This window comes from Miniopterus natalensis, chromosome 6 (genome assembly GCF_054644295.1).
Source record: "Miniopterus natalensis isolate mMinNat1 chromosome 6, mMinNat1.hap1, whole genome shotgun sequence".
In the NCBI taxonomy this organism is placed as follows: Eukaryota; Metazoa; Chordata; class Mammalia; order Chiroptera; family Miniopteridae; genus Miniopterus; species Miniopterus natalensis.
The window spans coordinates 11,170,985-11,196,362 of NC_142086.1; the positions used below are offsets into that span (position 1 = coordinate 11,170,985).

Consider the following 25,378-nt stretch of genomic DNA (forward strand, 5'->3'; position numbering starts at 1 on the left):
GACATGAAAAATACTAAGAGAAATCTTTACAGTTACTAATGTTAATTGTTAGTCAGCATCATATCCTATTAACTCTCTATTAAATTAGGACTCCTCTTTATTTACATATTGTCTGTAAGGCATCAAGTTGAGCACATAAAATCTAACAACAGATATTGTTTAATATAGTTCCAACCTTTTGGTATAAAACAGTAGTTATTTTAAAATTTAAATCTTTAATTTTAAAAATTGTCAGGACAGTAACAGGGTATTATATTTATGATATATAAGAAAAACTACAATAAAATCATAAAATATTAATGTCACTTTCGTTAAAAAATAAAAAAGGACATTCTAACAACAGTAAAGTATGAAGATCATTTCAGAATAAAGGAGAATTCCTTCCAAGAAAGGACAGATGGCAACTTAACACCCACACACACATGCACATCCCCCCCAGCACTGTCCTTATTTTCTTATTTTGCTACATGCAAGTTAAAACTCATTGCAGGCTGGCTCTGAGCTCATATCATACTTGGAAGTCTCATTAGAGCAGGTTGAACAGTAAAATTCACATTTCTAATTCTTAAGCCTAAAGAAAATTTTTATCCCTTGAACTTCACTGCGTAAACATCAGGGTAAGCACATAATTTCTATGTACAAATATGACGCTGTATGGTGTTTCTCCAATGGAGTAGCTGTGAATCCCAGTTGGATATGAACTTAGAGCACTAAACTAGAAAATCAGACCATCTGCCCTGTCATTAATCAGCTAAGTAATCCAGGGAAAATCCTTCTGTCTCTCTGAACCTGATATTAAGATCATAAAAATGGAAAGCCAGACTAGTTTCTCTTTTTAAAAACCCTTTCCAGAAAAGAATACTTTATAATATTTACACATGAAATCCAGAGTGATTTCCATTTTCAATTTTATCTTTATACATACCCATCTGAGGCAACAGTAAGTACACTATGAGAACCTTCTTACCTCTGGTGTCATTTTCTATTTCTGTCCTCCAGCGATGTAAACAGCTTTCCAGCACAGAAAGTTCTTCTTCTGTTATGTGCCTTGGTGCTGGATGCATGGGCAAATCTGGAGGTATTCGAGACTGAGTGAATGGTTTGTGAATCACCGATCTTGATGAGATGGCAGCTACTGATGTAGGTGATGTGCTTGGCAATTCTGAAGAAGGAGCTCCTTGTTCCGTTGTGCTGTATTTTTTAAGCATAAAATATTACTAAACTTTCCAAACTGAAGTTCTAGACAAAGACTGTGCCAAATACAAGCAATAAGTTGGCTTATAATTTCAAAAGGAAAAGGTCTTTTAAAAAAGGAGAGATGTGGAGTTAATCTAACATCCTAATGAGACCCTTAACATACGAGGGCTACATTATTGTAAGGAAGAAACTACGGCTGTATAATAGAAATGACTTGATCATATTTACCTAAAAGCACCAACAAATCTTATGTGTACCAGAATTATAATGACCTTTCCTTGCTAATACTTACCAACTTTCATTACAGAAGAAAATTCTAATTTAACAGTATTATTTTCATGGATAAAAGGTTGAAACTGTTAACATACTAAAACAACCTAAAGTATAACGCTGAATAGAAAAAAAATTGAAAAATTCAATCCACAACCAAAAAAATCTATTAAAACAATGAAATAAGGTAGCACCCACAAGACACACAATATTCTAAGTGAATCTCATCTTTACAGAGTTCATTAAAATCAATCACAACATGCAACTCCTAAAACCTTCTTCAAAGGGCATCGATTACATTGTGATGTAATATAGGTAGCACAGCTGTCTTTTGTATCAAAAAGACTTTTTACCTTGGTAATGCCTGTGATGGTACGGAACCACTAGGTGGGGAACTAGCATCAATATCATCAACAGGAGAAGTGCAAACAGGTTTACTGGAGGCAAATTCCAATGCATACTGCAGAACATCTACCAACGGAAATCGCTTGGGACCTGAACCATAGCTTAAATATCTGTTAACCATAAAATGTATGAATTCTTTAATTTGTATAAAAAGCAAATTTGTTTTTTTCAATGATTTTTATAAAACAATACAAATAGTTCAATAAATCTCTCAACAATGAAATTAATTTTCAAATGAAAACAGTAAGAATATACATTCAAAAATTAAATGTCCTCCAAAGAAAAGAAACCTGATCAGATTTAGAAACCTTTCTAAAGCTGATTAAGACTGAATGTGTGCATACACTGTTAAAAATTTTAAATGCTGCTCTAACTTGTAACCCAATAGGAAAATGAAAACTGACAGTTTCATCTCCTGAGACTATTTTTATTTTTTAGATCTGTCATCTGGTTTCATGGTGACTAATATTATCTTTCTACCTTATTACCTCTAATTATTTTTCAATATTATTACTGACACCTTTTAAGAATAAGAATTATTGAAATGTGATATATTATTTTTGTATAAAAAAGTTTCAGGGTATTAATTTTCAAATTAACACTAAAACAAGGGAATAGAGATTAGATCAGAGGCTGCAAACTGGCGCCTGGCAGGTCACACTTCAGCCTGGGGACTTTATCTGAACTACAGAACATTTGACAGTCTAGGTTTTGGCTTTTGGAAACAATCTGACACTCTAGACGATACTGAGATGACATTCATCATGACACCACCCACTAGTGTGGTTGGCAGCCACTCCCTCTCCAAGGGTGCTCTCTAGGCACCCCTGCCCACTGCTTACGTTTGACCTGCTGCCCTTCTTCATAAAGCCTCCACAAGGCCCTGGCAGGCATCTGAGCTTGTATCTTCTGGGTTACAGAGGAAAACTAAGTCACCATTCCTCTTAAAGGAAATCTCAACAGTAGTATTTAAGTATCATGAAAGAAGAAACCTCAATCGTAAATTAGTTTATCTTTATATCTATTTTCAGCACCATAAGCATTACCTGTTGTTGGTGAGAATATTTAATTTTAAATACTAAAATATTCTAATGACAACTGTAGTAAATTATTTTAAGTTTCTAACAGAACTCAAAACTAAACTATACAAACAAAAATATCAATTCAGAATGATTATTTACTCCTAGGATCATAAATTACTCAAGAAAAATGTAAAATTAAAGATTACAGATAATCACTAAAAACATGAATCTCTATAGTTAGCTCATAATTCTGTAAAAGTTACAATACCTTTCTAGTCTTTGTTGAAATACTGTAAGGTAATCTTTCAGTCTCTTGATCTCTTCCCTCTTAATTCTTGTTATTTCTCTGTTTCTGTGCATGTATCTTGGCGGAAAAAGAAAAATAGCAATCATTAGTATTTCTAAATATCATGGAAGTAGATACAATACTAGTCTAGACAATACCACATATCAATTCCTTCAAAATTTTATAATAAAATATTAGACAGTACAAAATAGTATTTTTGAAAATTTCTGACAAAATTATAATACCAAAAAAAAAAAATCTTTTATAAAACGTCCTTATAACATTACTTCCAGTAACTATACCTTACTAAACAGAAAAGGGACTACATTTTTTCCTTCACAAATGCTACTAGATATATTAAGCAAAAAGGATTAATTCTAAGGCAATTAAACAAAATTCTTCTCTAAACACAATAATGCTTCACTTGGTTACTAAACTGTTTCAAAACTATGTCACGATGTATCCAAAACCATACCTGTCCAGATATAAAACTTGAGGAAATTCTAATTTGTTGTGAATTTTCTCTGGTCTTCCCAATGCCTGATTAAATTCAAATCTTGACAATTCAAATGTTAACACAGGTGGCAATTCGGTAAACCAATGCTGAAAGAAAATAATAATTAAAAACCTTAATATCACCTTTCTGTTTTCTCCATTCCAATTTTAGGCACAGGATGTCAGCAATGGCATTTTTATATCCATCGTCACAACGCTGACATCACAAAAACTGACTGGGTATGTATTTAGATAAAACTCAACTTCTTCCTAAAAATTTTCACATCTTTTGAAAATTCCAAGGATGAGGGTAACATACAAGCAGGAAAGAGAAAAATCTTCTAACAACTCTCCTTCTTCTATGACAATTCTTTACATTAGAATTTCTAACCCAAAGAGAAAGCCATTGGTTAAAATCATAACTTAATAGCTAAAGCAAGTCTTTTGGCTCCTTCATTATATCACTATTACTACCATGAATGGTACATATATTCATTAGAATCAACTGTACTGTCAAAACCTGTGACAAAGTTGCAAGATGTAGTACATGAAGAAAAATAAAATTTTATAGCATAAATGATCACAATTCTCATACTAAAAACTAGAAACTGTTTTAAACTTAATTTTCCTGCTTAAATTTTGATTAATTTAAGAAAAAGTTTTATCACTAATAAATATGTAGTTCATACTTATGGTAACTATATTTGAAATCTTTTTTTTTTTTTAAATCTTTTAAAATAACTAATAATTAACAAACTAAATGCCTCCTTCTATGAACCCCTCTCCACAAACTTTGGCAACTGTTAAGCATGAAATACAACAAAACTTCAAAAAAATTATTTTCGTAAAACAGATTCAAGTTTTATATAAACACTACTTAAAGACAAAGAAAACTGAACAAATTGTGAATCAACAAATACAGAGGTATAAAATTATGTAACGGATATGTTTAAAGTGCTTATGATAAGCCATGCAATGTATGGCTTTTTACTACTGTAAAAATAAACTGCCACATACTAAGTTATGTGTGATGCTTTCAATTGCCAAAAAATGATACTACATAAATGTCAATAAGCTGAGAGTACACTAATTTAAATTCAAACATTCAAAAAAAGCAGGAATGATGCAAATTTGGCAAGATGGATTTAACTAAAATCTTGAAAGTTGCTAGTTTTCTCTAAATAAAGCTAATAAAAGTAAACAGTTACTCAAACTACTTTTCCCTCCCCAAATGCTAATGATTACCTGACCTGAGGTTTCCTAAGTTGGATTTGTTCTATCTTTTACTAAAAATTGAGGTTTAAGGAATTTGTTTTATTTTATAAATGGGTATTACCTGAAGTTGAGTAGAGAAGTTATGAAAGTTCTAATATCAGAAACATCTCTTAAGTTTTAAAATTTCTTGAACAGATTTGCTTATTTATTTTGTTCTCTCATGGCACTGGCAAAAATCTTAGCTCCAATCCACACCTAAAATTACTATTAAGAATTAAAACAGCCTGGCCAGTGTGGTTCAGCGGTTGGTTGAGCATCAACCTATGATCCAGGATACCCCATATATGACAAAAATACCACTTTTAATGCCTTAGGATATCATTCTCTACTCCATTTTAAAAAAATATATATTTTTATTGATCTCAGAGAGAGGAAGGAAGAGGAAGGAAGAGGGAGAGAGGGAGACAGAAACATCAATGATGACAGAGTCGTCACCGATGGGCTGCCTCCTGCACGCCCCCGTTGGGGATGGAGCTCTCAACTGGGCATATACCCTGACCAGGAATCAAACTGTGATCTCCTGGATCCTAGGTTGATGCTCAACCGCTGAGCCACATGCCCAGCTGTGCTCTACTCCATTTTATGATACTCAAACAAGAATAGAAGTAGATTTCAAGAAGTATTACTTTCATATTTTATTACAGCACTTTAGAAGTGATCATTAAAATGAAATAGTCATATACTTTAATTCATGGGAACCTACAATGGCCAGTGGAAATGAAATGACCTAAACTGGGGGTATGCCTCTCTGGAGACCATAAGAAGTCCAGGAAATAGCTTACGTGCCTTATGAAAGGATGTTCATAATATGTTATGAAATATGTGTCTGTTGTGAATGCATTTCCTGTAACACCAGTGACAGCTTCTCCTTCTATAAACAAGAAAGCTTTTCACTTTCTCATTCTCAAGCTAACAGGGAAAAGAAGAGGTAGTGAGACACCCCCTAAATTTATTTTAGAAAATGTTATAGGTATCTCTAGCTCTGTGATTTTAGGATTATAAGGCTACAGTAATCAAAACAGCATGATACTGGCATAAAAGCAGACATATAGATCAATGGAACAGAAGAGAGAGCCAGAAATAAATCCACACCTTTATAGTCAATTAATATTTGACAAAGGAGGCAAAAACGTACAATGGGGTAAAAATAGTCTATTCAATAAATGGCGTTTGGAAAACTGGACAGATACACGTGCCCCCCAAGTGAAACTAAATCACCTTCTTACACTGCACACAGGAATAAACTCCAATTGTTTACTGGATTCAAGACTTAAATGTTAGGGAGGGGGAGAGATTAATCAAAGAACTTTCATGCATATATGCACAACCCATGGGCACAGACAATAGTGTGGAGAAGGCCGGGGGGGGGGGGGGGGAGGGGCAGATGCCAGGTGGAGGGGATCAATTAGGGAGAAAAGGGGACACCGGTAATACTTTCAATAAAGATAAATTTAAAAAATAATAATAAAATAAAAATAAATTGTGCTGGAAAAAAAAAGACTTCAGTGTTAGACTTGAAAACATAAAAATCCTAGAAGAAAACAAAGGCAGCAAAAATCTCAGACAGTTCTAGCAATATTTTTTCTGATATATCTCCTCGGGCAATGGAAACAAAACAAAAAATTAAACAAATAGGACTACATCAATCTAAAGAGTTAAAGGAAACCATCAACAAAATGAAGAGACAAACCACTGAATGGGAGAACATATTTGCCAATGATACATCTGATAAGGGGTTAATATCCAAAATTTATAAGGAACTTATAAAACTCAACACCAAAAAAACCAAACAATCCAATTAAAAAACTGGGCAAAAGACCTGAATAGATCCTTCTCCAAAAAGGAAATAAAGATGGCCAATAGACATAAAAAGATGCTCAATGTCACTAATCATCAGAGAAATGCAAATTAAAACCACAAAGAAATATCGCCTCACACCTGTTGGAATGGCTGCCATCAATGGCAAGAATGTGGAGAAAGGGGAACCCTATGCACTGTTGGTGGGAATGCAGATTGGTGCAGCCACTGTGGAAAGCAGTACGGAGGTTCCTCAAAATATTAAAAATAGAACTGTCTTATGACCCAGTGATTCTTCTTCTGGGAATTTATCTGAAGAAACCCAAAACCCTAATTCCAAAGAATATATGTACCACTGTGTTTATTGCAGTGTTAAGATCTGGAAGCAGACCAAGTGTCCATCAGTAGATGAGTAGATAAAAAAGATGTGGTACATTTACACAATGGAATACTACTCAACCATCAAAAGGAAGAAAAGTTTACCCTTTGGGACAGCATGGATGGACCTGGAAAACATTATGCTAAGTGAAATAAGTCAGTCCGAGAAAGACAAGTACCATATAATTTCACTGATATGTGGAATTTAATGAACGAACTGAACTATCAAGCAAAATAGAGACACTCATAGATAGAGAGCAGGCAGACAGCTCTGCAGGGGGGTTGGGGGGGATGCTGGGGTGGTAGTAGAAGGATTGAGCAAAAAATAAGAGAGGGAGAACTCATGGACATTGACAATAGTGGTGATTGGGGAGGTGGAGGTGGAAGAGGGCATAGAGGGGATAAATGGTGATAGAAAAAATAAAGTAAAATAACATTTTTTAAAAAGTACAGTAGTATATAACTAGGATATTAAATAAAACCGTGACTTTTTTCTTTCAAAATACTATTTTTCCATGCAATAAAAACTGTATTTATTTTTTTAATCTAACTGGTATGCAAGGCTTGTGAGACATAGGATATTAAAGATAAAAATGATGTTTATATTCCCTGAACATATTTCTTACATAATAAACCTACAGGAGAAATAGACTAATCCAATTTATGAATAAATAACTTATATAATTAGTATTGGCAACAAAGGTGCTTCTAAGTTTATCATGATTATAAATCTGACCTGTTAACAGAAATATTTTCTAGAGAGAATACAGGCATTTTTATGAGTTGTAACAGCTGACTTTCTATTAATAAGTTTTAAATCTTGCTTTTGTGAGTTTATGTTAATGGGGGGAGCAGGAAAAAAAAAGACCTGCCATTCCGCATTCCCCCTAGAACAAACAAAGCCAGGATGTAAACTGAGAACCAAAATCTCCCTACTCAAAAATTAGTTTTAGTCACTTAATTGTCTTTACTCATTTGCCCCTTTATCTGAAAGACATATTTTATACGTGTTTATCTTACATATAATCATTTTTAATTTATTGTTGTCTCTTACATCATTCCAGAAATTTAAAATCTTATAGCCCACTAAATGTTTTAACATGAGTGATTCTGGAGACTAAAGGTCTTCCTAATTAGTTGACAACAGCTATTTCAGTAAAAAATATGTTTTCTGTATCGAAGCACAATCAACAATTTTTATTAAATAATAGTGTAAGAGGTGTTATCAAGGATTATGCCAATTTAGAAAGAAGCCTTAAATGTTTTTCATTGGTCTTTGTAGAGACTCAAGAAGAAATAAACTAATTAAGGATATACTGAAATAAAACTATAATTTAAAAATGTTATTAGAAACTCACCTAGGCAACTGGTAGGTACTAGAAATCAAATTTGCTATTATTGAGACTGATTAAAAACTGGTGAATTTAGAGAAGATGGCAAACCATTGTATTCCATAGGTTAGATGGAAAAACCCAGGAAGAAAGCAAATAATGCAATATAAGGCAATAGGGTATGAAGACAAAGATGAAGGACAAACTAGATTTTTAAAAATAAACAGCAAAATTCAGATTCAATGTAAGAAAAACATTTCTGAAAGCTAGGAATATGTGAGAAAGACTACTTACTAATAAACCGTAGTGTGTTTCGCTTAGAAGCTACTCTGACAAGGAGTATGCCATCCTGCTTTCCCTGCCCCGCCCCCATGCAGCATCCTCGTGGTTGCCAGAGAACACATCACCCTTTAGAGACATCTGCTTTCCTATCCCCTCAAGAGATCCTGGGAAAGCCCCATTCTTGGAGATCTATTTCCCAATCAATAAAATAAATAAGCTTAATTTAAATATTCTTAATTATAGGTCTGTATCAGAATCACTTGAGGAGTTCTTATGCCATGTACCATATTCCTGCCCTAGATTCTGATTTGATAGCTTTGAAGTGGGGCCTTGGCATCTGTTAACAATTGCTAAAGTAGATCTGTGATACAGAGAGAAAAATTATTTCAGGTATTCTCTCTTTCCCTCTTCAAAAAATCCCCAAATAATAAATATTATTTATTTCTGGTTTTGTTTGGGTGTTTAAGGGAAGAAAAGGAGTTAGAATAAAAAATGGTTGATTACATCTTTTAAAAGCACACAATTCAGATAAAATCAATTTATTCTCAAAGATATAAGAACCCACTCCCTTTTTAGATAAATACAGAGAGCATCACAATATTTATTAACAGAAACTTTTTTAAATAGCACTGAGATATTTCATTCATTCAGTATCACACAGTTCTATTTGCAGCTACCACACCATCCACTAGGGACACAGCGGGGAATGGCACAGATGAAGATCCTGACCTCATGCATGGAGCTCACAAAGACACTACCAGCAACTGCTTAGTGATGACTGATTTTAGAGACTCATATCTGTCCTTTGCTTTCTACTATAATAACATTCCCTGAAGAATAAGCACATTTATGGGTGGATGGATATACAGATGGAGCTGGAGAGACAGAGTGGCAAGACAGAGACAAGTGGACACAGATAAATAAATCTATAATATATAGTGTAAATTCTTTCTTTCCAGAAAAAGCAAGCTCTCCCATCTGCACTTCACACAACTATATAGCCATTTTACAAGAAAAGGGGCCTAGTGTTGCCTATTTAGGCCTGGACAAATTCCAACAGTATCTGATATAAGTAATATACATCTATATAAAATTCCACCTTAATATCAGTGTTTTTCTTCTTTACTTCCAGAACTAGCATGCTGTAATGACTGGTATCTTAACTGAAAAGTCTAAAAAAGACTGAAAAATGTCCTAAAGGAGATTATGGCCTATAGTAACTGTGCAGGTTTCCCAAATATGTCTAAGTTACCATCATTCAATGCAAACACGTATTTAGAGTACAGCTATAGAAAGAGGGCCTTAAATTGTGCTTTATGCCACTGTAAGAAAGACATAGTGGGAGGGGGATAATGCAGATGCTAAACTCACCTCTTGGCCTGATTTTCCTGAATTCTCTGAATGTAAAGATTCAATTTCTCCTTCAATCATAGCAGCTTCTAGGCACTCATGTAGATCTTTGAATCCATTGACCTGAAGTGGATACTGACCAAACATCTCAGTATTTTCAAATTTTTTACCTACAGGAGGGGGGAAAGTTAATTAAATTACTGTTCCTCAATGTGGCCTTTTGGCTACTAATTGTATATATGTATATTTATTTATTCTTTCAAAAAGTACCTTCTAAGGGCAAGATACTGTGCTAAACACTGAGAATATGTGTAACAGTGAACAAAAGAGATGGTCCCTGAACTGAGGAAACTCTCAGGCTCTTTTGGAAGAAAGACATTATACACATTAATTGCACATATAATTATGAACAAGTAATTGTTTGGTACTGTAAGTTTTATAAAAGGTGTGGTGAGACAGACTGCTGTGAGAGCAGAGAAAGGGGACCTATCCTAGTCTTTAGGGCCAGAGAGAACAGAGTAGGCTTCCATAGCAAAAGGACATTTATGCTGAGACTTGCGTAGGGGGTGGGAGTCAGGGAACTGTAGAGAATTCTTGGCCAAGGAAAAGCACACACACAGACTTCAAAGCTTCAAAGAACTAGGCATGTCTGAAGAACTAAGAGAGGACAGTACAGCTTGGGGAAGCAACGGAGAGATGACAACAAAGAGGTAGGTAGGTGGGTCAAAATCTACAAAGTCTAACAGCCCTTGTTAAGAATTTTTTCCAGTATATTCTGAGTATAACAGAAAGTCACTGAATTGTTAAATCTAGGAATAATAACAAATGAACTAACAAGCAAAACAGAGACAGACTCATAGAGAGCAGGCTGATAGCTGTGGCGGGGGCTGGGTGGGGTGAGTGGAGGGATTGAGCAAAGAAAAAACTCATGGACACTGGACAACAATGTGGTGATTGCTGAGCGGGAGGGAAGTCAGGGGAGGCGGGAGGAGGGTGTAGGGGGAATTATAGATGATAGATGGAGACTTGATTTGGGGTGGTGAACACACAATACAGTGTACAGATGATACGTTATAGAATTGGGCACCTGACACCTGTATAATTTTGTTAACTGGTGTCACTTCAATATATTCAATACAAGGAAAAAAGGATCAGATTTATGTCTTTGAAACATCTTTATGGCTTTGGTGCTAAGTGGGTGGTAGACTGTTAGGAGACTATTATGGAATCCATTTAGAAATAAAGGTAGTGTGGAATAGGGTGTTACCAGTAAGTGTATGAAAACGGACAATTAATTTACATACACGCACGCACGCGCACACACACACACACACTTATGCATACATACAAGAGAAAGCACCAGTAAGACTTGACTGACTTACAGGCAGGATGGCGAGAGAGGTAAGGAAGGTATCAAGAATGAGACTCAGATTTCTAGCATCAACAACTGGACTGATGTTTAGGTACTGAAGGGGGCCTCACTGAAGGAAGCACAGAGGATTTTTTCCTTTTGTTTTAAGGTCGTAGTGGCCATCATTGTTTCAGAATGTCCCAAGAGATTTCAAGTTGAGAAGATAGTTGGACATATGAGTCTGTTAAGATCAATCCTCTGGTCTGAAGCTATAAATTGGAGCATTGTGGGCTTGCTGGTAGCGGGAATCAAGGCAGCAAATGAGACTGCCTAGGGAATTAGTAAACAGGATAGGGAGAGGGCCTACGCTGAGTCCCAAAGATGTCCTACCTTTAGATATAAGAAGAGACTATAAACATAACTTCTAAGGATCCACACAGAAATTTTAAAAAGCCAAGAAAATATGGTGCTGTATAAGCCAGAGAAGAGTTTTTGAGAAAAGAACAGGAAAAAGGAAGAGGAGACAGGGGAGTCAACAGAATTAATAGCTGATAAGAGTTCAAAACAAAAACAACCGAGAGGGATTCAATGAACTTGAACACATGTAAGAGAGCAATAACCTTAAAAAGATTCCCCTTAGAAGAGGGCTGTGCCAGAAGGGAAAGTGGGATGGTGTGAATACATGGGGAGTTAGCAGGTGAAATTAAACTCTTTAAAGGGGCTTAACTTTAAATAGGATTAACTGAAAACAGTGTAAAGGGAGAAGTTTCTTTATGATATGAGATGCCAGACCAGGTCTAAATATCAATGAGGAAGACACACTAAAGAGGGAAAAGCTGAAGATACAAAACAGCAGCAGCAGCAACAAAAAGCTATCCATAAGACAGTAAGTACAGAAAGGGCTGAGGGAAAGCATGAAGGAATGAGACTCGGAGAACATATGAAGAACAGCCTGTCGATATAAGACTGAATATTCCTCTACAACTGGAGGGACAAATAAAAATAATGTAGTGGTATTAGGAATGGATCCAGGTTGTGGAATCTGAAGCACATATATTTGATGATGTTGTTTTTAAGAACTATGATACAATATTTTGAACACAAAATTAGATTCAAGGCCTTAGGACCCATGGTTAGGTTTTATTAGCTTCATGGTAAATTCATGAAATTTGAAGTGTTTTTCAGACAATGAAGAAACAAAGACATCAGACTTAAAGCAGAACACAGAAATTGTTAACGCAGAAAATGGGATAGAAGACAGTAATTAAAACAAGTATGACTGCCAGGTAGGGTTAGAGAACTAGGACCAGTGAGGCTTGGTATTGACTACAGATTCTTCCCTCTCCACTTTTGTTTCTCTTTTTGTTAATCTTCACCTGAGGATATTTTTTTCTATTGATTTTCCGGGAGAGTGAAAGGGAAGGTGGGGGTGGGGGGAGAAACATCAATGTGAGAGAAACACACCAGCTGGTTGCCTCCCACACCCACCCTAACTGGGGTGGGGAATGAACCCACAACCCAGGTAGGTGCCCTTGACTGGTAATTGAACAGGCAACCCTTCGGTGCGTGGGATGACGCTCCAACCACCGAGCACGCCAGCCAGGTTCTCTACTGCGGGTTCTTGATCCACCACGACAGTGAGCCCACAGACGTGACTTTCCCTCAGCAATTTCAGACACTCATTGAGTGGGGAGAAGATGCATAGCTTAATGAAGGTCAGAGAACAGCCAGGGATGTGCCAGAAGGGAATGTGGGAAAGGGAGTTTTAGATATTTACACAAATAATTATAATGGAAAAGGAAGAAAATGAAGAAGAGGGCTGAGAGGAGCTAAATGGAGGGCTCAGTGGACTATAAGTGCTGGTCAAGTTGAGGGACTTTTTGCCAGGGGGTACTTTAATTAATAAACAAACTGAAATCACCCCACTGCAACTCACTGATCTGACACCTCAATATAACCTTTTAAATGAATGACCAAATCCTCAGCCTCTGTCTTTTTTTTCCAAATTCTAAACTATAAAACTATATTCCAGCATTATTCATCCTAAAGGAAAAACAATTTTCCAAATTTTATACTTTGGCACTTACAAAAGTTGATATATTGGACCATTCAGGATAAACAAGTTCTTAAAAATTTATGTTCTATGTCTTAGTAATATTATTATTTGAAGTATACCTTTGGTCCCTTTTTAGTAAAATCAAAGAGTAACTGGTTAGGCCAACATTTTAAGTAACAAGCATTTAAACTAGATGGAGTAGTATCACTCTTCACTTTATCAAAAGCTAGAATAAAACTCCTTCTTGAAAACTAGAGTCTAAAGAATTTTATTATCTTTGCAAAACTGCAATATGCCAACTATGCTAAATTGCTAAACTCAGCTTTCAACATTCGTAGACTCGAAACCCTCAAAAACAGTGATCATCATAACCCAGTATTCAACTCCAGGATTATTTTCAAAAGATACACCAACAACTGCTCCCATAACCCCTGAATCACAGAAGCCTTCCCAGGGAAAGAACAACAGGATAATATTAACTAAGTATCAATTAGCCCGTGATAATGCACTCTGTAATGCATTCGTTTTCATCACTCAATTCTGTGCTTTGTATATAAATCAGTGGTAGCAATGTAAAAGGAACTCTAGACAGAGTAAGTCATATTAAAATTAAAAACCATTCAAAAAATAAAGAGTTAGTATCAAGACAAAGGAGCTAATAGATATCTCAACTGTAATAAAAAGCAAACGTGAAACTGTACCTTCAAGTACCCCCACAGCTAGGAATCTTCCATAGAATAACTCTACCATGGGGTTCTTTGGCTTCTCTTCATCCCTAAAGCATGTTAAAAAAACATAAATATGGTTATAATTTTGGACCTGTAAATGATAAAGGAAACATTAAAAGAATAATGGCGTAAGCCAAAACGATAGCATGTATGTGTGCTATCACGCCCTCAGCTGTTATTTAGTGTCACCTTGGGTAAGGTAGTTAAATTGACTCTTCCATTTCTTCACCTGTCAACTGAAGATAACCACGTGGAATCCAGCTCGCACGGCTATCTTAAAGGTTGCAATGAATTACATGGGATGCCTTTACAAGACAACCTGACACAGTCTGTGCCCACGAAGTATCTGATCTATTACCATCACACACTGCAGTCTCAGACCTTCAGTCTGTACGATATATGCTTTTTTGGACTTGTTGAGAAGGGGGAAAGCCACCCTTGATCAAATATGCCTTGTCCACCTTCGAGCTGAAGGACTCCACCAGCGGTACTGTCCTGTCAGACTAACAGAGAGCCTCTGTGTGAACCTGATCTCAGCTTGCCCACCCTGGTTCCTCGTTCTTAAAAGCTCATGTTCCTTGTACCTTCAAGGTTCTAATACTAAAATTTACTGCGTGAGTTTCCTTAAACAGTATCTGTATCCAATCTATGATAACCGAGTCTCTGAATTTCTCTCAGGAACTGTTCAAATGCTTTCCCTGAAACCCCTAGCCCACTTCCCAAGCCTATCCAGGTTTTCTGCAAGCCCTTCACACATGACTCCCCACTTGCTTTTTGTCTGTAGACTTAGGAGAGTGCACTTGACTCTTTCCTTAATCCTTGTGTCTTGTGAGTCACTGTATTCTGATTTTGAAGATCTTATTTATTATTTATTTACTTTTTGTTAATTTCCTTTGGGTCCCAGTCACCTTATATGATCTAGTAACTATCAATTATCTCCCCTTTTTCTAAAACGGTTTTAAAAGGTGCTAGAACTTTTCCATTTCTTCAGCATTCTTAAGTCTTACTTGAAATATGTCCCTTTCTCCTCATTGAATCTAATGAAAAGAACTAGGCATGTGGGATTAGCCCTTTCAGGGATCACATTTTAGATTTTTCTGGCTAGATTCTGACCTTATAGTGGAAATCTAAAGCGACCAGCATTTGTAGCCACAAATTCCAAACAGCCTGTCAATAATACAGAGGTAGCATTTGGGCTCCCACATGTCTATCTCAGATTCCTATTTCTCTGTTGACACTAAATACATTAAAGAAAAAAAATGAGTGCTGCTTTTAGATCTCTTAAAACACCATGACTAAATGTTATGGTAACTTACGTCTCCTCTTCAGCTTTCATTTGGAAGGCATCTTCTAACCAGTCTAACAACTTGTGTGTAAACTCACTCACATCTTGCTGTAGAAAGAAAAAAACTAGTTAGTTTTGAGCCTAATAAAAATACTAAATACTGCAACATAAAACTTGCGGCCAGACATTTAAATGTATAATTACTGACTCCTCACAAAGGTATCATATGAAATCTTTTACATCAAATGCAATAAATACTTATAACTTAACCAGAGCATAAAATCAGTATTTGATTAAAAAAAAAAAAAAAGCATTTTATTGATAATTATTGTGACTGGGTTTCACTTTAGGGAAAAAAATACCTATTAAAATTCCAACTTACAAATGAGATTTCTATTTTTTTCCTTTTTATTGAATTTATTGGGGTGACACTGGTTAACAAGTTATACAGGTTTCAGGTGTACAATTCCACAACACATCATCTGTACATTATTGTGTGTACACCACCACTAATGCCCCCATACCCTCTTCCACCTCCCCCAAATTCTGCACACCCCTTCCCCCAGCAATCACCACACTGTCATCAATGTCCATGAGGTTTTTTTTCCTTTTTTGCTCAATCCTTCCACTTCCCCAAGCCTCCACCCCCACAAGAGCTGTCTGCCTGCTCTCTATGAGTCTCTATTTAGCTTGTTGATTCATTTTGTTCATTAAATTACACTAGTAAAATTATAAAAAGTATTACTACTCTCTCAAAAAATCTCTGTAATAAATCTTTAAAAAAGGACCCATGTCACCAAAAAGTTCTTCATTTTATAAAGATTACTGACTTCTCTCTTAGAAGGAAGATGTGCTTTTCTTAATTCAACTTTTTAAAACCATATCCACTTAACTAAGATATCTGCCTGAGTTCAATCAATCACTGACTGCCTGAATACTGAGTCTATCATCTAAACTTCAAACCGATCCTCCACTCAGAACCAGCACATCCATCAACTTCTGGCATCCCTTCCTTTGGTTCTACCTCCTGTAACAGAAAAGCAGGAATAGCCAATAGTAGTTGTACTTATCAACTACCATAATTTCTTCAAATATGTGAACTGAAACAGAAAATTGGTTCATATAGAACCTTGTGGAAAAAATAAATCAATCCTACTAAGACCATCAATCAAAGATAGATAAATCAGGGTAAGCAATTTGTCTTTATTGATCAAAATAGTACTAAATAGCCCAGCCAGTGTGGCTCAGTGGTTGAGCATCAACCCAGAAACCAAGGTCACAGTTCGATTCCTGGTCAGGACACCTGCCCAGGCTGCGGGCTCGATCCCCAGTGGGGAGTGTCCAGCAGACAGTTGACCGGTGATGTTTCTCTCTCATCAATGTTTCTCTTTCTCTATTCCTCTCCCTTCCTCTCTCTAAAAATCAATAAAAACATATCTTAAAAAAATAGCCCCAAATATAAAATGAATTTACTATCATATATTTTTCCATCTAGAAGATGTTTAAAGAGCATCTAGGCCAACTTACACACCTTTAAAATGTTGAAACTAAGGTCTAGAAAGAGTAAGTAAATTACTCCAAAGTCATGTAGCTCAAGACCACTAAACTCAGCACAAAAATCCAGTTATAAACATCTGTACTACCTGCAGCAGGTTAAGTAGTGGCTCACCAAAATATACGTCTACTTAGAACCTCAGAATGTAAACTTATTTGGAATAAGAGTTTTTGCAAATGTAATTAAGGTAAGAATCTCAAGATGAGATCATTGTGAGAATTCTTATAAGAAAATGACCAAACACATGCACACACAGGGAACAGGCCATGTAAAGATGAAGATGGAGACCAGAGCTGTGCAGCCACAAGACAATAACAGCAGAAGCCTACAGAAGATGGTGGAGGCAAGGAAGGCTTCTCACTTAGAGCCACTGGAGGAAGCACAGCCCTGCCAACACCTTCATTTAGGACTCTGGCCTCTAGCACTAGGGAGAGAATAATTTTCTACTGTTTTGAAGTCCCTCAGTTTGTTGTAATTTGTTACCATTGTCCTAACAAGTTATAAGATCTTGAAATCTTCCACACTTTTCTACAATTTTACTTATCTTGCAAGGTTATCTGACAAGAAACCAAAAGGTTTCCTCATTATCATAATACTCTTCAGAAGAAATTAATCCCTTTTTTAGCAAGCCATCTAAAGTTTAAATTATAAAATAATTCTATGCCTGGCCAGGCGTGGCTCAGCGGTTGAGCATCGACCTAGAATCCAGGTGATCAGGGTTCGATTCCCGGTCAGGGCACATGCCCGGGTTGTGGGCTCGATCAATGACTCTCTCATCATTGATGTTTCTATCTCTCTCTCTCCCTCTCCTTTCCTCTCTTTGAAATCAATAAAGATATATTTTAAAAAAATAAAATAAAATAATTCTGTTTTCAAGAGAAATAAAAAGATGAGGCCTTTACTACAACATTTTAGTTTTAAATGAAAAGTTGTGTGATTAAAATTGGCAGTACTATATCCCAATACCCAAGACTCACATATTTCAAAAGGTTATAATTAGAAAGAATATAAAATGTAAGTACAAATTCACTTTTTAAAAAAATATGATGCTTACTCATGTACAGATTTACTCTACTATGTCACTAATGTGTACTTCAGATTCAAGTGTCGAGGAACATAAGAAAATCAAACCTATATCTACCTCAACTGATGTGCAACTACTTCATTGATTTTTTTCCTAGAGAGCAAGAAAGGGAGAGAGAGAAATATCGACACAAGAGCAAAACATCTATCAGGTGCCTCCTGCATGCCCCCTACCGGGGATTAAGCCTGCAACCAGGGCAGGTGCTCTCACTGGGAATCAAACTGGTAGGCTTTCGGGGCATGGGACAATGCCCAATCAACTGAGCCACACCAGCCAAGTGTGCAACTACTTTAAAAGACCTTGTAGAGGTAAAAACAAAAAAATCAATGAGAAAACTAGGTATTCTACACTGCTAGCCCAAACAAAGGTATTTGCATTGTGGCATTCCGGAGGATGTAGCAACATTAACAGATAGTTGTCTCCTGTCCATTCTAACGAAACTAAAGTCTACCCATGTACACACAAGGCTCAATGAAGCTTGTGCTGCCTCATTCTGAAAAATGGAAAGATACATAAAGGTCACTATACATCTGTAGAAAGCTTCAACACAAAAGAGAGTAGCCAAGAAAAAGCAATTCCAGAAGAAAAGATAAGGAACAGAAGTGATTTTTAAAATTTAATTGTATCCTCTGTAGCCACCAGAAAATAGAGTACACATACTAAATAAGAAAATGATGCTACAAAAAATAAAAAATCACACTTAGGATACTGTTGTAATAATCTGGTTATTATTAAACACCTTGGTGACTGGTCAGGAGTATACATGTGTTTCAGGGTCTGAACGCTGCTGACTGGTCATGAAATAACTCCTATCTGCACTTACATTAATTTAAGTACTTTTAAACACCTTGTAGACTGGTTACAACAGAAAAATAGTAGACACAGGGGAGCGTTCTGGCTCAAAATAGCCAGTCAGCAAGAGTAAAGGGAAGACTAGGTAATACAGGCATGCCATTTACACAGCTTTGCTAACTGAACACTAAGTCTGTTCCCCAATGACTGAAGAGGGAACGGACTGGATAAAGGCAGTTTGGAGCATGCCCAGTAAGTTCTGAGTGATGTGGGAAGACATTTACCTGTTACTCACACCTAGAAGTGAAATCAGTGGCCAGAGCAGGCCACTGCAAGGGTGGGAAACCTGAATATTTAAACATCTGAGCAAAGGAGCTGCTCTCTAGGTTTTTGCTCTCTTGGCTCTTGCCTCTCCTGCTGTCTGTGCTCCTGTTGCAGGGGGCACCCCGCCTGGCTCAGGGCCATGTGGGACCCACACAATGGACTGATGGACTTTAGCCTGAATCTGAACTGGACCCAGGGGCAACATGGAATGGGCACTCTGGACACTGGCTTTGCTTTTGGCTCTGCTGGAACCCCAGATGCACCTTTTTCTGGACTGTTAAGGGACACGGAACACTGCAACCAGAGGAATGTAACAAATAGAGCCTTTTATCACATCTCATTCTCCCTTGGGGGCTTCTGAAAATGCTTATTTCAGCAGTAACCCAAGAACCCTACTCTCACTCATGTCTGGGAAATTGGCCCACTAATTTCTCCAGTAACACTTAAACCCAGAAGGAGTGCCCTAAAATGGTGGTTTGGGATCATTTTTAGGAATATTATATTATTTCTTTTGATCTATTTAAGCACTGTTTTAAGACATTAACCTACCAGGCACTGGAACACTCTTAGAAATTAAAAAACAAACAAAAAACTGAAAACAATAAATAAAAGCAAATGCTGGTGGTTATTGTTAGCACAGACTAGCTAGATATTAATAAAAGAAAAAGGAGCAGAACTGGCTAAGCTTAATTAGGTCGTAAGCCACAGCTTCACACACACCAGGGGAGAACAGCAATCGCCCCGCCAAGGAGATTAACACCCCTCCGAACCCCCATTTAGGGAGGACACAATGGCTTTCCAATCTCCCCAGGGTACAACCAGCCAGTACCATCACTATGGGGGGGAATTCCTCGGTGGGCACATGCGCAGGGGAAGCCCAGCAGGCCCAGGGAGAGGTCCGTGCACTAGGAGGCCAGGCAGGAGGAGCTAAGATGACGACGCTGGGGGGAGGAATCTAACCTGGTAAAAAGACCAGAGTGGTTAAGGGGCTGGCCTAGCACAAGCCCTGGAAAGACTGGGAAAGAAAATGGTCAGTCTGAAAGCCCTAGGTAATGTAATCAAAGCTTAGCAAAGGCCTCTTGTTCACCCATCAGCAGCCACGCAGGGTCAGCAGCAGCAAGGGCCCCAAGTGCTGGCTCCAAGCCCAAGGGCGGGTGCAGCAGCCCAGCGCAGGCAGGAACAGAGGCGAAGCTAGCTGGATGGGCCAGAGCCTGGACTAAGAATCAATGGCACAGAATTTCTGGAACCTGGCCTTTCTTCTTGGCTTAACAGAAACAAGGCTGGACTTCTTCCACAGCACGATGGACGAGAAGAGACACATGGAACCTGAGAGTAGTCTTTTATTTCTACCCCAATAAATCTTACCACTACACCTCATCCTCCCATGTGTGGGTCCCCAAAATGCTTTTCTTGCAACTCTGTGGAAGGACCGCACTTCCACATCATGAGCACCGTTTTTGTTCATGTATCGTTGCCATTAAAACAAACAAACAAAAAAGCACAGGGAAGGTAGTGACAGAAACACACACCTTTCAGACCCTCCTCCACACAGCCCCTCCACACATCTACATAACAGAGGTACATCCAAGTGCTACAAAACTACACTGCAAGTGCAGTGGCTTTTCTGAAACAATGTTTCCCCTCCGCGCATTCCTCCTGCACAGCCCCCACGCCTCCCACTGCTGCTGCTATCCTCTGCTACCCTCTAGCTTCTCTCCTGTCTTCCTTCTTCAGTGTTGCTGACCTCTTAAACTATATGTGAGAATGCTGGTTTACAGAGGTTTGCTACTTTATAAAATATTCCCAATATTATTTTAAAGAATAAAAAGCCACCAAATAACAGCACTACATAAAGATTGGAAAATAAAAGCAACAATAACAAAGTTAATGTGGATCAGAAATCTTTTCTGAGTAATTAAGGAAAACTATTCCCTGCCAGCAAAAACAGGCATCTCAAAAGCAGGTACACTGTCCTGGAGCTGGGTTATCATGTGTTTATGAAGATTTTTAATTACACGTTTTAGAGTATTCTTAATTTTACTCATTGTTGTAACTAATTCCAGTCATAATATAAATTATACTTTCATTTATCTTAACACTTTCAAGATCATTGCTTTTTCTTAATTTAAAATAAATCTTCCAAGTAAATAATGTTTTAAATGGCTCCAGTCATTTTTTTTTTTTTAATAAAGATGAATAACATCTTCAACTGCATGAACCTTTGAAAAAACTGCTGCCTGAACAATCAGATTAAGCAAAATACAAATGGTTAATAAACAAGTAAGCACAATAAAGCTACCTGCTGGGAGTCATTTGATTTGAAAGCATCCTTAAGAATCTCAACTGCTCTTGATGGATCAACATATTTTCTTTTTGTACCAACAAGAAGTGCAAATAGATATCTCAGTTCACGCATAAAAGGCAAATTCCGATGCTCCTATTGGGATCAAAGGAAAAAATAAGCCTTTAAATGGAGATTAACAAAATCTTTACTGTTAAACAGACATTCATTTTAAAACTAACCAAAAATTTAAGTAATACAGATTAGGAATGAGTCCAGTATCATAATTAAAGAAGAGTGTTGGTGTCACTGAGGAGAGTCAACGGGGTCAAGCACAAAAAACAGCAAAGGACCTAGGCTAAGCTCACAATTTCAGCATAAATGCCATATATTCATAGCAAATCATGTCATTACCCACCCAAGAATATCCTCCTCATTCAACTCTGTTTATTATAATCCCTTCGATTCAGCAAGGCCCAGATGCTGCTGAGGACAGCAGTAACAATCCTCATCATTCAGTGAGTGCTAACTACGTGCCAGGCACTGTTTAAGTACTTTGCCTCAATAAACCCATTTAAGCAAAAATCCCTTCACCTCCATGAAGTCTTCCCAGACCCCTCCAAGTAAATGATCCCTTCAAACTCCAGATCTACTAAAATAAATGTCTTTCATTCAATAATGAATCACCAACTGCCACTGTCACATGATGATCCTGATTGTCAGACTAATATTAGTTTAATAATTCATCTAGATCCTAATATTAGACTACTGTATCATCTACTTAGTGCTCCTTTGAAATTTTTTTTGGTTCTCAATAAGACTGTAAACTTCTTAAAGACAAGAACTTCTGTATCTCTTTCACAACTTTTTGATACACAAAGCGCACATTCAATTCTTACGGTTGATTAAACCAAAGTATAAAAACAACCCAGTATTATCAATCATGAGCAATTTAGTTTAAAACAAGAAGGAAACTTTTAAAAGGAATGTAATTCATATATGTTAGTAAAATACTTTATGGCAACAAAAGTAGTTCTTATACAGTTAGCTCTTGCAGTAATAATTTTAACATATAAAACTTATACTATTTAAATATTAGAAAAATTTTCCAAGTTTGAAGAGTTGGAGTTCTCAGCATTATATAATTGTAGGGGTGTGTGTCTATCTGTATAATTGCTTGCAGACTAATATAAACAATATAGAAATTAGCTGCTCCCAGAATGCATTAAAAAAAATCCTAAGAAATAGGTGTAAGGGAATAAAATTGATTCCAATATTTTCCATTTGATCCAAAACTATATAGTAATCACAAGGTGCATTGTCTGACATAAAAATGCTAAGTTATGGGAAACATGGATTTTATTTAAGTATAGTAACTTCCATCGTTGATGATAAACATTAAATGCGAAAGTTCTAAATCAGATAGAAAACTAATCCATGATTTTTCTGTGGTACTTCTTACTCCCCTATAATTGTCCTACATAAGTAAGTTTAAAAAATGTAAATACTAAAAATTTTAATCCACAAAATAATTTCCATAAACATCCTTAATTTCCTGAGACCAATTTCTTCATTTATTACTATATCTAGTCAAGTGCAGTGTTTTGAGACACTCCTTGCCAAGTCACAAGGATAAAATAAATGAATGACTTCTGAAAATTAAGTGGAATTATACTGAAAAACATATTTAAAAAGTAAAATGCTTTAATAAAATATTTTTCACTCAAAATTCCTGTGGCTTTTTGAATTTCAAATGGCAAAACTGTAAATGAGGTTAAAAGCAGCTACTGCATTTAGCTAAATTATGCAAATACCGCCACATATAAAAAACTATTCCAACATTGTTCTTTGACTTCCTTCAAACACATTTATCAAGGTATAACTGATGTACATACACTGTGGTATATATTATAAAGAGTATAATTTTATGAGCTTCAGACATGAATATTCATGAAAGCATCACCACAATCAAGATAACGTACCTATCGATCATCCCCTGAAGGTTCATCCCTCATTCCCCTTCCTAATGAACCACAGTCCCTTTTCTAGAAATTTATATAAATCAAATCATGCACTATGTACTTGTGTTAGTCTGGTTTCTTGCAGTAGGCATAATTATTTTGAGCTTCATTCATTACTGTGTGCATCAATAATTCATTCCATTTTACTGCTCAGTGGTCTTCCAATGGTGGTCCACGTTCTACACCACTTACTGTTACATTTTGAACTTTAGTTCACAGAACCTTTATTTTCAATTTGCATTTTCCAAATGACTTCTAATGTTGAGCATCTTTTCATATGGGTATCTACAATCTGCATACCTTATTTGGTGAAGTGTATGTTCAAATATTTTTCCCAATACAGTAATAGGTTACTTGTCTTATTATTAACTTGTGCAAGTTCTGTGTATATTCTAGATATAATTCCTTTATCTGATACACATTTTGCTAATATTTTCTCCCAGTCTGTGGCTTGCCTTTTCTTTTTGTACACATTTTTCAAATATTACTAGTTTTTACTTTAATGAAGTCCAATTTATCAATTTTTTCTTTTATTTGTGCATTTTTGTTACCCTACTTATGAAATCCTTTAAACCCAAGACACTAAAATTTTCTCCGATGTTTTCTTCAATAATTTTTATAGTTTTAGTTCTTCCTTTTAGATCTATAATCCATTATAATTTTTTTCACATACAGGTTCTCTATGATATCCTAAAGTAGAGTGTTCCTATGAAGCCTTTCCTAAGGCAAAATGGTGTAAAGGGAAGAGTGCCCTCTGCTTTCCCAAAGTCTGAGTTATTGCACTTCACTTTTACAAAAGACCTACATTATTAGTACTGAAACAGCTATTTTCATAAATGCAAAAAATCCTCTGGATTTCTAAAGCAGGGATACCTGTATTGTATAGTGTAAGAATTGAGGATTATTTTTCTGTCTATGACACCATTAATTTAAAAGATCTTTCTTTGCCCACTGAACTGTTTTGGCAACACTGATTAAAATCAATTCTCTCTCTATGTGTAGGTCTATTTCTTGACTCCGCTCCACTGGGCTATATGACTATCTTTTCACCAATAATAGAGTCCCTTGATCACTATAACCAGATAATTACTCCTCCAACATTGTCTTTGTTTTTAAAATTGCTATGGCTATTCTACATATTTTTATTTTCCATATAAATTTTTGAATCAGTTTGTCAATTCCTATAAAAAAGCGTCCTGGGATTACGATGGGGATTTTGCTGAATAAACAGATTAAATTTGGGACAAGTGATGCTTCAACAATACTGAATCTCCTGATCCATGAGCATAGTATATATCTCTTTATTTCTTTAATTTCTCTCAGTAATATTCTATAGTTTTGCATATATATCTTTTATCTACCTTACTCCTAAAAGTCCATATTTTATGCTGTTGTATGTATTTGTTAAATTTAAATTCCCAGTTGGGTATTACAACTATTTAGAAATGTAACTGGTTTTTGTATGTTTGTTTTGTATCATGTAACCCTGATAATTCATTTCTTGCTTCTAGTATTTTTTTTGTAGAATACTTGAGATTTTCTACATAGACAATCAAGTCATAAACACAGAAAAACCTGCTTTATTTCTTACTTTCCAATCTACATGCTTATTTCTTGTATTTGCTTTGCAGTACTGGTTAAAAACCCTAGTCTAATGTTCGAAAGAAGTGGTGAGGGCCGGCATCCTTGCTTCCTCCTGATTACTGGGAAAAAGCGTTCGGCCTTTTGTCATTAAGCATTGTATTAGTTGTATATTTTTCATAAATGAGTTTTATTAGGATAAGAAAGTTTCTTTTTATTCCTAGTTTATGAT

At 36.2% G+C, this 25,378-nt stretch overlaps 1 protein-coding gene across 2 annotated transcripts in view; it reads right to left on the bottom strand.

Moving 5' to 3' along the window:
• The window catches only part of USP25 (ubiquitin specific peptidase 25), a 126,271-nt gene that overhangs the window by 44,259 nt on the left and 56,634 nt on the right, over positions 1-25,378 (bottom strand). For both annotated transcript variants that reach the window (XM_087818089.1, XM_087818091.1), the window contains exons 7-14: positions 21,563-21,700; positions 15,540-15,616; positions 14,197-14,270; positions 10,110-10,258; positions 3,656-3,783; positions 3,163-3,258; positions 1,821-1,982; positions 968-1,191 (exon numbers count right to left, since the gene is read on the bottom strand). In XM_087818089.1, coding sequence (XP_087674215.1) covers positions 968-1,191; positions 1,821-1,982; positions 3,163-3,258; positions 3,656-3,783; positions 10,110-10,258; positions 14,197-14,270; positions 15,540-15,616; positions 21,563-21,700 — 1,048 coding nt within the window. The remainder of the gene's footprint in view (positions 1-967; positions 1,192-1,820; positions 1,983-3,162; positions 3,259-3,655; positions 3,784-10,109; positions 10,259-14,196; positions 14,271-15,539; positions 15,617-21,562; positions 21,701-25,378) is intronic.